The 16048-nt window shown below is 57.8% G+C and overlaps 2 protein-coding genes and 1 non-coding gene across 7 annotated transcripts; 2 read left to right on the top strand and 1 right to left on the bottom strand.

Moving 5' to 3' along the window:
* Positions 1-1066: 1066 nt before the first annotated feature.
* MUC1 (mucin 1, cell surface associated) lies at positions 1067-5029 on the top strand. 3 transcript variants are annotated; one of them, XM_063106088.1, is made up of 8 exons: positions 1067-1138; positions 1639-1689; positions 2989-3057; positions 3156-3211; positions 3358-3491; positions 3637-3758; positions 3842-3991; positions 4964-5029. In XM_063106088.1, the coding sequence occupies exons 1-8, from the start codon at positions 1067-1069 to the stop codon at positions 5027-5029; spliced, it is 720 nt and encodes a 239-aa protein (XP_062962158.1). The 3 variants fall into 3 exon arrangements, with proteins under 3 accessions (XP_062962158.1, XP_062962157.1, XP_062962159.1); XM_063106087.1 differs by having other exon boundaries at positions 1624-1689; XM_063106089.1 differs by lacking the exon at positions 2989-3057 and having other exon boundaries at positions 3165-3211.
* A 1867-nt stretch (positions 5030-6896) lies between these two features.
* Positions 6897-15604, bottom strand: TRIM46 (tripartite motif containing 46). 3 transcript variants are annotated; one of them, XM_063106500.1, is made up of 10 exons: positions 15542-15604; positions 13910-14171; positions 13325-13668; positions 12489-12632; positions 12273-12368; positions 11330-11583; positions 10932-11053; positions 9499-9801; positions 8340-8637; positions 6897-7290 (listed from the first exon to the last, which is right to left on the bottom strand). In XM_063106500.1, the coding sequence occupies exons 1-10, from the start codon at positions 15602-15604 to the stop codon at positions 6897-6899; spliced, it is 2280 nt and encodes a 759-aa protein (XP_062962570.1). The 3 variants fall into 3 exon arrangements, with proteins under 3 accessions (XP_062962570.1, XP_062962571.1, XP_062962572.1); XM_063106501.1 differs by lacking the exon at positions 15542-15604 and adding an exon at positions 14928-14951; XM_063106502.1 differs by lacking the exon at positions 15542-15604 and adding an exon at positions 14730-14744.
* Positions 10192-10265, top strand: TRNAI-AAU (transfer RNA isoleucine (anticodon AAU)). Its single transcript has one exon. It is a non-coding gene; the product is annotated as a tRNA-Ile (tRNA).
* Positions 15605-16048: the final 444 nt, after the last annotated feature.

Below are 16048 nucleotides of genomic sequence, written 5' to 3'. Positions count from 1 at the left end.
CACACCAGACCCGCGCGCCCCCAAATCCCCCTCCTAAAGCTCCCAGGCCCTCCATCGTACTGTGCGTTCCGCCCTGTCTGTCCGAGGCACTGACTTTTCTCCCCGGGACCCAGCCTTCCCGGGCTCTCTCGGCCCGCACATAGGCAGCGCTGTCCAACCCTCTCTCCACTGGGTCGGGGCAGCCGCTCAGCCCGTGCGGCCGGCGCCGCGAGGCTCCCGGTGACCACTAGGGGGCAGGAGCTCCCGGCCAGCGGCGCAGCCAGGCCGCCGCTAGAAGGTGGAGGGGTGGGAAGCTAGGACCCCAGGGTTCTGCGGAGTTCAGGTTTCGTCTTCAAGTGGAAATTTCTTCCCCCGCCCCCTTCTCGGGAGAAAGCCAAGGAGGGAACCCAGGCTGCTGGAAAGTCCGGCTGGGGCGGGGACTGTGGGTTTCGGGGTAGAACTGCGTGTGGAACGGGACAGGGAGCGGTTAGAAGGGTGGGGCTATTCCGGGAAGTGGTGGGGGTAGGGAGTCCAAAACTAGCACCTAGTCCACTCATTATCAAGCCCTCTTATTTCTTCTCAGCCCCGTAGAATGGGGCTTCAAAGGACTCAGGGAAAGTGCGGAGATGGAGTGGAGGAAGTACGGGTGGGCTTCCCGACCTTGCTGTCCAGGACCTTGACCTAGCCCACTTTCTCTGTTCCTTTTTCTCACCTAGCTGTTGCTCTACGCTAAAATTAAAGCCAGGGGCTTCCAGGTCCCAGACTCCCCTACTCCCACCTTCTGGAGCCAGGGAGTGATCGATGAAAGGGGGAGGCCAGATGGAAAACAAACAGGTTGTCAGAGGCAGAGAGGGTTGAGTGATTGGAGCCCATGTACTCTACCCAGAATGGTTGGGGAGGAGGAGGAAGAGGTAGGAGGTAGGGAAGGGGACAGGAGGCGGGGTTTTGTCACCTGTCACCTGCTCCGGCTGTGCCTAGGGCGGGAGGGGGACCGGTATAAAGCAGCAGGCGCCTGTGCCCGCTGCACTTCACAGGCAGCGCCTGCCTGAATCTGTCCTAACCCCTCCCCACCCAGTTCACCACCACCATGACACCAGACATCCAGTCCCCTTTCTTCCTGCTGCTGCTACTCCTAGTGCTTACAGGTGAGGGGCACAAGGTGGGGAGGGGGCTACCCTGCTCATGTGGTCTTCCTGGTCTTTCTGTGGGTTTTGCTTCCTGGCAGATGGCACCACGAGAAGCAGAAATTGCAGATGTGGGTGGCCCAGTCTCTTCCAGAATGAAGAAGAGAGGCTAAGGACAGGCTGAGAAGAGGTGGTCCCCAGGAGAGTGGGTGCCAGGGGAAGATGAATGTCCGGGAGAGAAGGCTCGGAGCAGGGGGGAGGGAGTCAGGAGAGGTAAGTCTTAGGAGTGGGGATATGGACAGGCCAGGAGCAGAGGTGTGTGGGAAGAGAGTAGGAGGCTGCCAGGAGGCTGCCGGCAGGGAAGGAAGAGGAGGGCCAACCAGGGGGCTGCCTGGTGCTGCCTCAGGTCCTACTTCTCTTGTTGCCAGAGGTTATATTTTCTCCTTGCTCTGATTTGTCTTCCAACCCAATCCTGTGACCTCAACTTCTTACAGCTGCCACCACCCCTAACCCCAGCCAGAGTACAGAAACAAAGACTTCAGCTACTCAAGGCAGCCCAGCCTCCAGCTCCACTGAGAGAAATTTTGTGAGCAAGACTAGCAGTGTACTTCCCACCCTCACTCTAGCCCACTATGTCACCTCGGCCACCAATCCAGCCCAGGCTGCCACTTCATCTCTGACCACCAGCCGTGCCTCAGGCTCAGCTACTACTCTAGCTCAGGCTGCCACCTCCTCTCTGACCACCAGCCCTGCCACAGACTTGGCCAACACTCCAGCCCAGGCTGTCAACTCATCTCAGACCACCAGTCCTGCCTCAGGCTCGGCTAACACTCCAGTCCAGGCTGCCACCTCCTCTCTGACAACTAGCCCTGCCACAGGCTCGACCAACATTCCAGCCCAGGCTGTCAACTCATCTCAGACCACCAGTCCTGCCTCAGGCTCGGCCAACACTCCAGCCCAGGCTGCCACCTCCTCTCTGACCACCAGCCCTGCCCCAGGCTCAGCCACCACTCCAGGTCAGGCTGTCAACTCATCTCAGACCACCAGTCCTGCCCCAGGCTCGGCCACCACTCCAGCCCAGGCTGCCACCTCTCTGACCACTGGCCCTGCCCCAGGCTCAGCCACCACTCCAGGTCAGGCTGTCAACTCATCTCAGACCACCAGTCCTGCCCCAGGCTCGGCCAACACTCCAGCCCAGGCTGCCACCTCCTCTCTGACCACCGGCCCTGCCCCAGGCTCAGCCACCACTCCAGGTCAGGCTGTCAACTCATCTCAGACCACCAGTCCTGCCCCAGGCTCGGCCACCACTCCAGCCCAGGCTGCCACCTCCTCTCTGACCACCGGCCCTGCCCCAGGCTCAGCCACCACTCCAGCTCAGGCTGTCAACTCATCTCAGACCACCAGCCCTGCCCCAGGCTCGGCTACCACTCCAGCTCAGGCTGTCACCTCATCTCAAACCAACAGCCCCACCCCAGACTCAGCCAACACTCTAACCCACAATGTCACCTTGGCCAGCAGTCCAGCCCAGGCTGCTACTTCACCTCTGATCACCAGCCCTGCCCCAAGTTCGGCCACCACTCCAGTCAGCAATGTCACTTCAACCCCATCCATGATCTCTGCATCGGGCTCAACTTTTACTCTGGTGCACAATGGCACATCTGCCAAGGCTACCACAACCCCCATCAGCAAGGTTACTCAGTCTTCAGTTCCTAGCCACCATTCTGATACTCATACCACCCTTGCCAGCCACAGCACCAGGACTATTGCCAGTAGCACTAACCATAGCACTGTCCTTCCTCCCACCTCCTCCAATCATAGTACTTCTCCCCAGTTGTCTATTAGGGTCTCTTTGTTTTTCTTGTCTTTCTACATTTTGAACCTCCAGTTTAACTCTTCCCTGGAAGATCCCAGGACCAACTACTACCAAGAGCTGCAGAGAAAGATTTCTGAATTGGTGGGTATCTGTGCTTCCTTCACATGCTCTCCTAAAGAAGCTTTTAGAACTGCTTGAACCCTTTGCATTGAGCCTGAGTCCTTTCCCTCTCACCCCAGCTTTTGCAGATTTATAAACAAGAGGATTTTCTAGGCCTCTATAATATCAGTTTCAGGTACAGTTGTGAGTGTGGACTCTGTGGGTGGATGGTGGGTGGATTTGTCATGACTGTGGGGAGGTTTTGGTACACTTGTCATTGGGGGAAGTGCTGAGCCAGAAGCTGGGAGCCCATGGCTGAGATGCCCATTTTCCTGTGACCAGGCCAGGATCTGTGGTGGTAGAATCGACTCTGGCCTTCCGAGAGGGTACCATTGATGCCCAGAGTGTGGAGACACAGCTTGTTCAGCATGAATCAGAAGCAGCCAGATATAACCTGTCTATCTCAAGAGTCAGTGGTGAGGCTATTTCCCCAGGTGCAGCCCAGCACCAAGCCAGGGCCACTCTCCTCCAACATCTGGGTTCCTGCCCTTCCCATTGGTGCTACCAGGTGGGGGTTGCCTCCTTTGGGAAACTGCCCTGACCACTGCTTTTCCCTTTTAGTGAATGCTGTGTCGTTTCCTTCCTCGGCCCAGACTGGGTCTGGGGTACCAGGCTGGGGCATTGCCCTGCTGGTGCTGGTCTGCATTCTGGTTGCGCTGGCCATCATCTATCTCATTGCCCTGGTAAGTGCTCAGTCTCTGGCCCTGACCAGAGTCCCCCTGGTGGAAGGAATCCCATGGCCCACCATAACCTCCTGTCTCCCCAGGCTGTTTGTCAGTGCCGCCGAAAGAACTATGCACAGCTGGACATCTTTCCAGCCCGGGATGCCTACCATCCTATGAGCGAGTACCCCACCTACCACACCCATGGGCGCTATGTGCCCCCGGGTAGTACCAGTCGTAGCCCCTATGAGGAGGTGAGGATGGGCTCCATAGACTGGGGGAGGCAGAGGCTTTGGCTGGGCAGGGGGTCTAAAAGCGTACTTGGAAAACCCAAACAGCTTGGATGAGGTGAGGGGTGGCAAAAGGTAAGCAGTGGGGGACCTGGCAAGGATGGGGGTGGAGGTCAGAGGAATTCTGGGGGACGGGCCTGGGGAAGAGACCAGGGAAGAAAGGGGATCTCAAGAGGAGGTGCCCCCACTACCAGCATTCCCTAAAAAGCATTGTCTATCCACCTTCATGGCTGGCAGGCTCTGGCTGAACTGGTGCCATGGAGGTGCTCACTAGGATGCCCAGAGGCAAAGTGGGTGGGGCACTGTGCCCAGGGGGGAGCCCCTTCCTGCAGGAGTCACAAGGAATGAGCATGTGGCTCCCACTCATCTCCTTATAAGAATGGAAAATAGACTGAGAAAGGCTGGGGCGTCCCTGGTGTAGAGAAAGAACTCTCACTAGGCCAAGTGAGCCTGGGTGCTGAAGGGGTTCTTGGGAGCCTCACGGAAGAAAGGAACCCTCCCTCTTCCCTCCCTTGGCCTTTCTCTACAGGACCTAGTAAATAATTACTGCAGCCACCTGGGGCTGGAAAGCCACTCCGGGTGGGGGAGGAGAGAGGAGTTTCCTTTTCTTGCCCTCATTTTTTTCCTCCTGGAGACCTCCATCTTCCAGTTTTATACCCACACACACACACACACCCCTCCTCGGGCTGGAGAAGCAGAGAATGGAGGGAGAAAGGGTGGAAGAGGAGGCCAAGGGGACTGATTAGAGCAAAGAGGAGGGGGTGAAGGGAGCAGAGGGAGGAGCGGTCCTGTTTACAGTCACCTGGCTGCTGGTGGGGCCCGGCAGGTGCTCTCTCTGAATTAACCCTTTGAGAGCTGGCGAGCCCCAGGTGCCATCCAGGAGCTCTAGGAGGTAGCTTCTGCCCCTCACCCTGGATCTCTTTCCCACCCACCCAGGTGTCTGCGGGCAATGGCCTCTCTTACACGAACCCGGCAGTGGCAGCCACTTCTGCTAACTTGTAGGGGCATGTCGCCCACTGAACGCCAGCCAGTGCCAGTCCACTTCCCTCAGGTTCTTCCTTGCCAGAGTCCTCTCCTCTGTTCTGATCTGGTGAGCTGAGAATTCAGGTGGCCTGCTCAGAGCCTCCCTCAGAGGCCCCACCAATTCCCTTACCCATCTTAGCCTGGTGAAGCACATGTGTGTCCCTGGTGGATATGCCTGGGGCAGTGGTGCAGTGCTGGCTCTCAGGAGGACTGGCCCAGAAGAGATTGGGTGGAACCAGAGCAAGACTGAATAAAACGTGCCTCCCACTGAGCCAATTTCTGATCCTTCATCTGTGACCTGCGGATAGGAGGGGTGGTCAGAATATGTCTGTGAGGGGCCTGGAAGGGGCTTGTTGGGGAGGAAAGGAGGCAAGAAGGAGCGGGGTTCATGTGAGAAGCAGATATGGGGAAGAGGTGACATTAGGGCGCAGGGGAGGCCACCAGAACAACTCAGGAGTCACCTCTCCCCCATCCCTGGAGGCACAAGAGGAAGGAGGAAACGAAACCTCAGAGGGCTAGCATGACTCGGCCCTGCCTTGCGCCAGTGGCGCTCCCCTTCCTCAGCAGGGGTTTCACTCTGGCGGGTGCTCTCCTCTCCCCTGGCACGGTGCCCCCAGGCAGCTCTATTCTTAGCTGCCCGAGTGTGAAGTAAATCCTTGGGCAGTGATAACGCCACAGTCAACAGGCCGCCTGCGATAATTGAGGGCTGGGTCACATCCGGGCACTGGTGCCAGGCCCAGCCCCCTCCCTGGCCCTCGGCCTTCCCACCCGCCCCGTCTCTGGGGTGGGCTCCTGGCACCCTGGGAATGGGGAAGTGGTTCTGGGCCCAGAACAGTGCCTGCCCCTTTAACCTTTGTTCCCCCAGGGCCTGGGCATTCTGTCCCCTGGTGGTCATGGTTGGGGCCTGGGCCTGAACTTGTGTGGACTTGTGTGGTGGGAGGCTCGGACCACCTGGCTTGGGGACCTCTTTCCTTCAGGTGCCAAATGCTCCCCACCCCCTTCGCTGAACAATAGCAGAGCACCCTAGAATCCTCTGGCTGGCCACACCCAACACAGAAACGAAGAGGAATGGTCATGCTCAGAGAAGGCACAGATGTGCCTGGCATCACAGTTTATTTGTTTATAAACCACGAAAATAACAGCTGTTGCTCTGCACAGGCCTTGCAGTGCCCACTGCAGGGGGACAGCAGAGGGCACCAGAGGCCTGGCCTGGCCCAACCCTGTGGGGACACCCAGCCTTAGCTGGGTCCCTGAGGGAGACTTGGCATGTTGGCATAAGTGCAGGACAAGTGAAGCATGCAGGAGTGAGAAGGGGACATAAGGGGCATGCGGCTGGGGGGTATCGAGACCCAAATAAATAAAGCTGGATGGCAGGTTCCCCTTCCCCTCCCCAGGGAGTGCCTGGACAGTGTCCAGCCAGAAAGCCTGACTGCCCCAAGGCTGTGGTTCAGCATCAGTGGGGCAGGGAACTTGGCAGGGCAAAGGGCAGAGTTGGGGATCATGCCCAGTGTTCCAGGTGCCTTTCCTAATCAGCCTGAGGAGCACAGGACAGGAATAGGGAAGGGGCTCTCCCCATGACTTGGGTAGGATGCCAAGGGCAGGGCATGGAGCAGACTTGCTGGGGTGGGGGGCGCTGGGCTAGCAGGCACTGGAGAGAATGGGAGAAATCCAGAGAGCCTCTTGGTAAAGAGAAAGCCCTGGGAAGACACAGACGTAGGGTAAGGGGCAGGGCCACATGGTAGGAAGAGTTTGGGGAGAAGCTGCCAGGGGTAACAACCTGGCACCAGGATTCTTGGGGGGCTGGGATTCAGGAGGACCCCTGTTCTGAAGGAGGGGCCTGGGAGGGTCAGTCCAGCTTGGCGAAGCCCCCAATGGTGACCTTCCTCTCAGCCTTAGTGCCCACGGGCTCCTGCAGCTGTACTGCGCCACCCCCAATGAAGCAAAAGGCAGGGCACACAGGCCCTGAGCAGTCCAAGGGGCACTCCAGGAGCCCACGGAAGGACACCGCATCCAGGAAGGAAACCCTGCCCCGCTCGTAGTCCAGGCAGATGCCCAGGCGGGGTGGCAGGGGCACCGTGCAGTTGGCTGCTGGGCCATCCCTCCCTGTCAGACCTGCACTTGAGCTCGCCCCGGACCCCAGCAGGATCTTGCCCATGCCGATGGTTAGAAAAGCGAAGGGTGGTGACGCTTCCACAGTGGCATCCTCGGCACCGCTGTCGTGCCCGCTGTCCGGGTCATACCTGCAGGAGTGGGCGTCAGGTAGGAGAATGTTGGGGAGTGGAGTAAGGCGGGGGTAGGCTACCAGAGGTTAGAGGTGCTGGGAGGATGGAATGTCGCGGAGCAAGAGGTTGAAGGGATGGATTTTGGGTATTGAGGAGAAAACATGTTGAAGAGGCGGGTTAGAGTACAGGGCTGAGGGTTTGGCGTGATGGGAAAGGGTACTGACAGGAAAGTACAGTAGCAAGAGAGGCATCGGGAGAAAAGAAAGCCAGGTGTTATTAAAGCACACTGAAGAAATGCAGCGCTTATTGATAGGAAGGTGTGGAGAAAAATGGTGTTAGGGAAATCATGCTGGGGAGAGCGTTTTGAGGGCTAGAGGATGTCTGAAGACTGAGGGGTTGGGGACTAAGACAGCAGGGAGAAGGGAGAAAGGATGTTGGGAAGGCGGGGGTTGGGAGAGAGATGAAGGATGTTAGAGGGATGTGGGGCTGGGGGATGATGGGGTTTGGGAGAGAATCGGTGTTGGGGAGGAAGCATTTTGAAGAAATGGGGTGTTGGGGATAGAGTGCTAGGGAGAAGGGGTTCAGGGAGAAACCCATGTGTGGGAGGGTGTTAAACAGGATGTTGGGGAGAGGGTTGTGGAGATGGGATGTTTAAGGGAAGAATTTTAGGATGTTGTAAAAAGATGTGGGTGAAGGAGGTCTTGGAGAGAAAAGGTTTTGTGGAGAAAGGATGTTGGAAATGGCGTATTAGAGAGAAAGGACGTGGAGGCTTGGAGAGATGGTGTATTGGTCCTGAGTGACGGATGAAAGGATGTGGAGATGGCTCCCTCTTCTCTCTTCCCTTTCCCTGATCACACCCTCTGAAAATCAATCCTCAGAAACCCTTTGGCTGAGCCCACATCTCTCCTGGCCACAGGCCTCCCAACCTGGCTTCCATGCTCCTGCTGCTTCCTCCTAATCCCTCCCCAGCCCCATCCCAACAAGTCTGCATTCCCTTTGCCACCCCTGCTCTGCCCCCAGCTCCCACCCAAGGCCCCCATACCCCATCCATTCCAGAGGGGCCTGACCTGGGGCTGATCACATCAGGGGCACCCTGGAAGCTTTCCTGAAGCTTGCTCTCCAGCCCGACGCCCACCTTCACCAAGTAGGAGGCTGGGTCTATGGCGCAGGCCCAGTAGCTGCGGCCCTGGGTCACAGCCACATCACCCAGGACCACGTCCACACTCAGGTGGCAGCCGGTCAGCAGCCGGTCAGCAGCCAGCAGGAGGGGAAGCCCTGGAATACTCCGTACTGCTCGCTGGTCCTTGCTGATGGCCAGCCGCTCCCGGCTTGCACCCCAGCGGCCATCAAGGAAGAAGTGCAGGACTGGAGGGGGGAGGGATGAGACGGAAGGAAGGACTTCAGGGACAAACACTGACACTGGGGACTGTGAGGTGTTAGCAGAAGACACTGGGAGATTTCAGAACAGGGAACAAGGTGCCAAAGGGTTTAGTCATCATCAGGAACAGGGGGCTCAGAGGAACAGGGCCTAAGGAACTGGAATGGGGGGCATAAGGAAAAAAGAAGAAGCATCCCAAATGGGCATGGGACCCCAGGAAGAGTTTTAGTGGGCACAGAAACCAGTGTCCCAGACCTGGTTGACTGACAATACTTCCTCTGACCCCTTTCCTGTGGCCTGTCTATGGGCAATCCCCTCTGTTGTTCTGTTCCACCTGGTGACATTCCCGCCATCTATGTACACCTTCCAGCCCACACTCTGAGGCTCACACCTGGCCCTTACACCCAGCCCCTAAGTCTTATGCCCCTTTCATGCCCATACCCCAGGGTCCAAACTATTTTCTAGAGAGTCACTTTATTAACACTTCTTGTGTCCCAACTGTGAGCCGGAAATTGTACCAAGACTTTACATGTATCCTCTCACAACAGTTTAATTCTCACAACAACCCTAAGAGGTAAGTATTATTATCATCCCTACAGAATAGGATTCTGAAGTTCGGAGAGGGTGAAAAACGTGTCCAAAGCCACACAGGTGGCAAGAGGCAGAGCTGGGATTTGAATTCGTGTAGTCTAGCTCCAGAGCTAGTGCGTGTGACCCACTATGTTAAATGGCCTCTCCAGTGTCTACCCAGAACCAGCTGTTTGAGCCTTCTGCACAAGCACCTGTGTCGTGCCTTTTGCACAACTGCCTGTGCCTGCCACACAGTGCCCACCTGCCTCCTCACTCACCAGGGGCTGGGGGCGTGTGCAGGTGCACATCTTCACTGTACTCGCCATAGCCAGCCTTGTTGCAGCCACGGACACGCAGCACATACACAGAGCCTGTGTCAGGGTTGTCGAGCAGGGCACTGGTGCCCCTCACTTCCTCCCGCCGCTGCCAGCGGGTGGGGCCCGGCTGGGCAGGCACATCTGTGCGCCGGAACTCAATGGTGTAGTGCCAGGCGGGTGGTGAGTGGGGGGGCAGCCGCCAGCACAGGAAGATCTGATCGTAGGCAAAGGTGCGCTGGGTATCAATGACGGGAGCTTCAGGCACTGTTGAAAGAGACAGCAGGGGTCAGTCAGGGCCTGGCCATTGGCTTGGCATGGAGGGCAGGGACAGGCAGGAAAAGGGAAAGCAGCGGGAGCCGGGGGGTGAGTGTGGGTGAGAGGGAACTGGGGAAAAGACTTATTTGGGCACTGGGCACAGGATAGGCAAGGCAGGGCCCAAGGGAGAAGGAGAGGCAGGAGAGTGCTGGGCAGGGAGTCGGGAGGCCTGTCTTCTAATCCTGGTTTGCTACTACCTCACTTTGGCTTGAGATAAGTCATGTCCCCTTTCTGGGCCTCAGTTTCGTCCTCTGTCACATGAAGGTATTGGACCTGATAAATTCTGTGGGCCCTTCCAGCTTAGACATTCTATGAGTTAAGAGGAGCCCCAGGGAGGCTGGCTGGTTAGCTCAGTTGGTTAGAGCGTGGTGCGAATAACACCAAGGTATAGGGTTCAATCCCTGTACCAGCCAGCTGCCAAAAAAAAAGAGAAGCCCTAGGGAGAAGCAGGCAAAGGCCACTGGAACCCAGGCAAGAGGGCACTGAGCAGGAAGGGGGGGGGCAGGGTTGGGAGGCAGATGCAAGAGTCAGCAAGGTAGAAAATGGGGAGACAACAGAGGGAAAGCAGAAGCTTGATGGCAGGGAGTAGAGGTCAAAGGGAAGGGAATAAAAGTCCAGAGGGCAGGGGTCACAAGGACAAAAGATCAGAAAGGCCAGAATCAGGCAAGAGCCTAAAGAAGGCAGAAGAGACAGAGGGCATTGGTCAAGTGGGAGGACCAAGAAGTTGGGCTAAAGCAGGGAAGAAAAGGAAGGAATGAGTGGGTGGCCGAGCTGTGTGGAAGCGGCGGGGTGGGGAAGGGGGGCCCGGCAGGGGGCAGGGCCCCCAGGGCAGGGCCGCTGACTTGCCTGGGGTGCTCCGGAGCAGAGTCCGCGGTGGCCACAGCCTACAAACAAAGAGAGGGAGAAGCAGCGCTGAGCGCGGTAGGACGGTGTGGCAGGGTGGGCTGGGTGGGAGGAGTGGCTGGCCAGGCCGGGCAGGAGGCCGCGGAGGTCCCGGGTGGGCACTGCCCCCCGGGCCCGCTGCTGGGGAGGAAGGGAAGAAGGCTCTGTTTGGGCATGGGGCCTGGCCATCTCCTTACCTCTCAGGAAGTTAAGCTCTGTCAGCAGCTTCATTTCACGCCCCACGTCCAGCTGGCAATGGCGGAAGGAGGAGCTGGCAGCTGGTCGGAATGTCTGGAGGGCCTGAGTAGCTCGGGCAATCCTGGAATGGGAACAGGAAAGGGTCAGGCACCTCCATCTGGGCAGCCACCTTCCCCTTGATTCTGCCTTGCCTGCCCCTACAGCCTTGGCATCTGCTTTGGGTCTCTTCCTCACCCTTTGGGTCAAACCAGCATCAGTTTGGCTTCATGAAAATCCTCAAGGCCCCAGCTCTCTGCCTGACATTACCCTAGACATTATTTTAGATGTTGGCTAACATAATCTTAGATGTTGTCCCTTCCCCCTAGAAGCCGGTGCCCCTGTGCCATGTCCTGAGTACCTGCTGTGCAGCTGCTTGGCTGCTTGCACAAAGCAAGGTTGGTCTGTTTCCTTAAGTACTTCCTGGGCATAGCCCACTAGACCTGAGCCATCGAGCAGGCTCCGGTGCTCCTGGATCTGGGCGCTGAGACGGGCCAGCCGCTCCTGCTGACATTCTTCAATGGCCTGAAGGAGCGATGTCCGCTTCTCCTCCAGTACAGCTCCCAGCCCCCGCACCAACTGTGACACCTCCTCCTTGGCCTGCTGACCACTCACCTGCCCAGAGAGCAAGACCCAAAGGGCGCATGACCTACTGTCTTCCTCTCAGAGGCAGTACCTGTGCCAGCCCCCTGGGACACCACACCATGGCTAAGATCACAAAGGACATGGGGAAATCCTACCTACCCATTCCAACAGGGCCAGGCTCTTGGCCGCAAAGGCACCCGCACCCCCAGACGGGCTCAACTCCTGACCATTGTGCTAACCTTCCTGGATGCCTGTGTTATAATCCTGGCCCCTTAAGGACTCACCCAAACAAAAGAGACCACAGCTGGACTAACGTCCACTTGGACTGCACTAACTAATGTCCACTGGCATCTATGCCACCCTTATCTGTCCATCCCCATGTTAGCTGGTTCAAATAAGCTGGCAGAAGGTATTAGCCATCACCCCACCCTAGCTCCAGGGATGTGTGCCATCCTCAGTAGGTAACTAAGCTATATCCCCAAGGCTTTTCAAGTTCTCTCTGTCTTGATCTATAGCCACCCCACCCCCACTGCAGCCCCAAGTACAGTCTGGCCTGGGGCACTGGTATTCCTGCCAACCTGGTTTAACCAGAACCTTGACACACCTCACCCCGGGCTTCCTAAGCTTGCAGCAAGGTGATTGGGCCAGGCCCACCCACACCCCCTTCCTGCCCCCACTCCCAGACAGGGCCCAGGGCCCACCTCCATGCCCTCCCTCACCTCTGTGTGCCTCACGGTCTCCTCCAGCTCACAGATCTGGGTCTGTACAGTGTCCTGGTTTCCCAGGATGTATGTCAGGCTCTTTGTCAGCTTGTCCTGAGGGGGAAGAAAGAGGTGGGCATCACACCCGGCTCTGCAGAAGTCAGCAGTTAGGAAGAGGTGCAAGAGGGTGTGAGTGTGAGTTAGCACTGGGGTTGAGTGAGGAGGGGTCTGCACCTTGAGGGCCTGGTAGGCGCTGAGTACTGGTGTGATCTTATGCCCACTGTGGGTGCGTCTCACCCGGCAGAGTTGGCATACCAGCCGTTGACACGTCTTGCAGTAGTGGGTCACCTCTTCCTTGTGGTCTGGGCACATCAGGCCCTAGGGACACAAAGAGCAGTGAGATAGTCAGCCTATGGTGTGTGTCAGGGTGCTGACCCACCAGTAGAGCAGTTCAGTGTCCTCCCTCTGCAGGCTGCATAGGAGTGGAAGGGAGAGCAGCTGGTGGTGCTCCACAGAGCCACCTGGTGGTACACACTGGCATCAAAGAGAGCCTTTCCTGCAGCCTCCAGGCAATGCCCATTTTACCAGCTTTGCTCCTCCCTTCATCTACCTTACTGGGATGTGTGGTAATAACAATAATAATGATTATAATTAATGTTAGCCTTGAGGTTAATAATTGACTTTGGCCGTCTTGTTCACTGCTGTGTCTCTAACACCTAGAACAGCACCATGCACACAGGTGCCTGATAAATATTTGTTCAATGAATTAATGCATATAGACCTTTTCACTGTACAGATAATACTTTTTAGTGAACAAACATTATCTCATGTGATCCTCTCTACAACCCTGCAGGTATGGATACTGCAGATAACTATCATCCCCATGCAGCAGATGAGATGGAGGCGCCCAAACATGTCAAATGATTTGTCCAATGACTTTGTTAGAGAAAGGAGCTTGGCAGTGTTTAAACCCCTGCCTCCTCCTTTTGGGAGCCCACAATGCCAGACACCCCCACCCACCCAGCACCACCATGTCCCTCTCTCTGTAGGCCTTGCAAGAGCTGGCTCACCTTGGGGCGGAAGGAGAGGGTGGGCAGGGTGGGCTCATGCTGGGCCTTCTGGGTGCCCCAGGGGTGGAAGAGCTTGAAGCACTCATTGCAGAAGGTGGCACGGCACTCTGTGCAGCCCTTGGTGGCCTCTAGTGGAGGGGGCTTGCACAGCTGGCATAGGATGGCGCCTCCCACACTCACACTCTGGCGGTACCTCTCTACCACACGCTCCAGGGTCAGGTTCCGGAAAAGCCCTGCCAGGCCCCGCTCTCCCAGCTCCACATCACCCTGGCAGGCTGGGCATGGGAACATGATCACCTGGGGGTGCAAAGCACCTCGCTTCCGCCCGGGGTATGTCCCAAAGCCTGTGGATGGACCAGGGAGGTAGAAGAGGTGAGAGTTACAGCTGGCCGGGGGTGGAGAAAGTCGGTTCAATTAAAAAATTCGATTTTTATTGTAACAGAACTCAGCTCTTATTAGAGCCAGAATGAGCAGTATCTCCACCCCGAGAAAGACAGACAGATGCCCCTGACCAGTGATGCCCCTTCCATCTTCCTGATGGACAGCCAAGCATTCTCACCCCCACCCGACAGGTCCCAGCCCCACCTGACTTAAGCAGTCGGTCCAAGCGGTCTGGCTTGGGGAGAGTTCTGCGGGAGAGGCGGGGGCTGCGGGTGGAAGGGGTGGAGGCAGGAGAGGTGGGCTCTGAGCTGGGGTCCCCGCCATGGCCTATGTAGCCCTGCTGGCCCAACACCTCCCGGGCACAGGCCTGGCACACGTTGTGGGTACAAGGCAGCACCAGTGGCTGCTTGTACATCTCTTGGCACACTGGGCACAGCAGTTCCTTCTCCATGTTCTTCATGCTTGTCTGTGGAGGGACCAGGAGGCTGGGTCAGACCTGGGACACCTAGGCATATCTCAGCAGGATCCTAGGCTGCCCTTAGAGATCCCAGAGCTCTCAGAAAGAGGCAAGACAAGCTACTTAACGGCTTTTCCCCAACCCCTGCCTTGGTCTGGTTCACAGGCCTTTCCCTTGCCTCTTTCCCTCCTGCAGAACCAAAGGCCCACAGAGGAGGGATGGTTGGAGCTCATGCCTCCCGCAGCCTCAAACCCCACCCTCATCAATCTGGCTGCAGCAGCCTCAGCCGGCAGCCCCCCTCACTTGCCTCCATCTCCTCATCTCTGGGCCTCCTGCTCTGGGCATTTCTCTCAAGGACACCGCCCATTCCGCCTCCCGGTGCGACCCCCGCCCCCTTCTCTAGCACCCCTATCTCCACGCGTGACTCCTCCCCATTGCCAGACGCCGCTTGCTCTCCATCCTCCTGCCCGCCCTATACGTCCTTATGCAGCGGCTCCGGTCTGCGGCCGCCCTAACCTCCCTTCCCCATCCTTCACTTTCCCATCCAACTCCTCCAGTCCCCCCTACCAACCCATTCCCCTTCGCCCCCCACCATCCGGCCCTCCCTCCTCCTCCCCCAGCGCGCAACCGAGTCAGCGGCAACCCCTTCCCCAAGCTAGGGGGGGGAAATAAGCGCCCCGCCTATTCGCCCCCTCCCCACCGGAAGTACTCCTCCCCTTTTTGGTGGCGGGGGTCTTCAGGCTATGCCCCACCCCCACACCTCACCTTCGGCCCTCTTTTCGCAGCCATCCCGGTCAGGGGCGCAGCTGACACAAAGGAGGGAGGGACAGCGAGGGAGGGGGAAGGAAGTGATGGGGGGGAGCAGGGTTGGCACCGCCCCTGGGAGAGCCGGGCACGGGTTGCCATGACAACCGCAGGCTCGCAGGCAGACCTGAGTGGGGGTGCGGCGGGGTGGGGTCTCGGGGAGGGGTCCAAATTGGGAACTGCACCCTGAGGAGCCTCCTTCAATACCCCCCACCTGTCCTCGGTTTTCCTGGAAGATATCCAAGCTCACACATGCCTCCTCATTGCATAGCTCCTTTCCCCAGAAGCCCCAGCTCTGGTGCACTGCTGGCGGCTACCCCAGCCCACCCGCTGCGTCTGGGCAGCTCTTTGCTTCTTACAGCCCAGCAGACGGACGCCTTCACGGCACTCACCTCCAGGCTGCCCCTGGGATTACTCTCTCATACCTGCATCCCGACCTCCCCAGTCATTTCTGCCATCACTAGCCCCCTGTCTACATCCCAGCATCTTCCTGAATCTCCACCTGTTCAAGGTCCCGCCTTACCCCGGACCTCTATATGCCCCCTCCCCTTCCCCTCGACCCCTCCTTAACTCACACTGATGCGAACCAATGCATCCATGATGGAAGTGAAGGTCTGCATATCCTCACCCTCAGCCATGGCCCTACCGTGCCCGCCCGCCCCCGGGTGCCCGATCCCGGCTGCGGCTGCGAGCCCCAGGCTTAACGCTGGAGCCCGGTGGGGGTGTGGGTAGGGGTGGGGGAGAGGTGTCACTGCGCATGCTCCAGGACCAGCTTGGAACAGCGCCCGTCCGGGTAGGGGGTGGGAAATAGTTCTCTCCACGTGGTTCTCAAGATGCGGTCGGGGGGTTGGGTAACACGGAAGGGTATTTGAGAGGGGAGCCGTTTCTTCTATACGCATTCTTCATTGGCTCCTAATCTTACTCTTGTAAAGTGGGAGGTTAGTTTCAGAGGAAGATGGGCTCCAGGTTGGGAGCACTACATTTTGGGTTGGGCAATAGTCCACAAGAGATATTGAGGCAATGGTCGTGGGGCAGGGAGGTTTGAGGAACACGCACTGGCGATGACATAAATGGCAAAGAAG

This window comes from Cynocephalus volans, chromosome 8 (assembly GCF_027409185.1).
Source record: "Cynocephalus volans isolate mCynVol1 chromosome 8, mCynVol1.pri, whole genome shotgun sequence".
NCBI classification, from domain to species: domain Eukaryota; kingdom Metazoa; phylum Chordata; class Mammalia; order Dermoptera; family Cynocephalidae; genus Cynocephalus; species Cynocephalus volans.
This window is presented reverse-complemented; position numbering and strand designations above follow the sequence as displayed.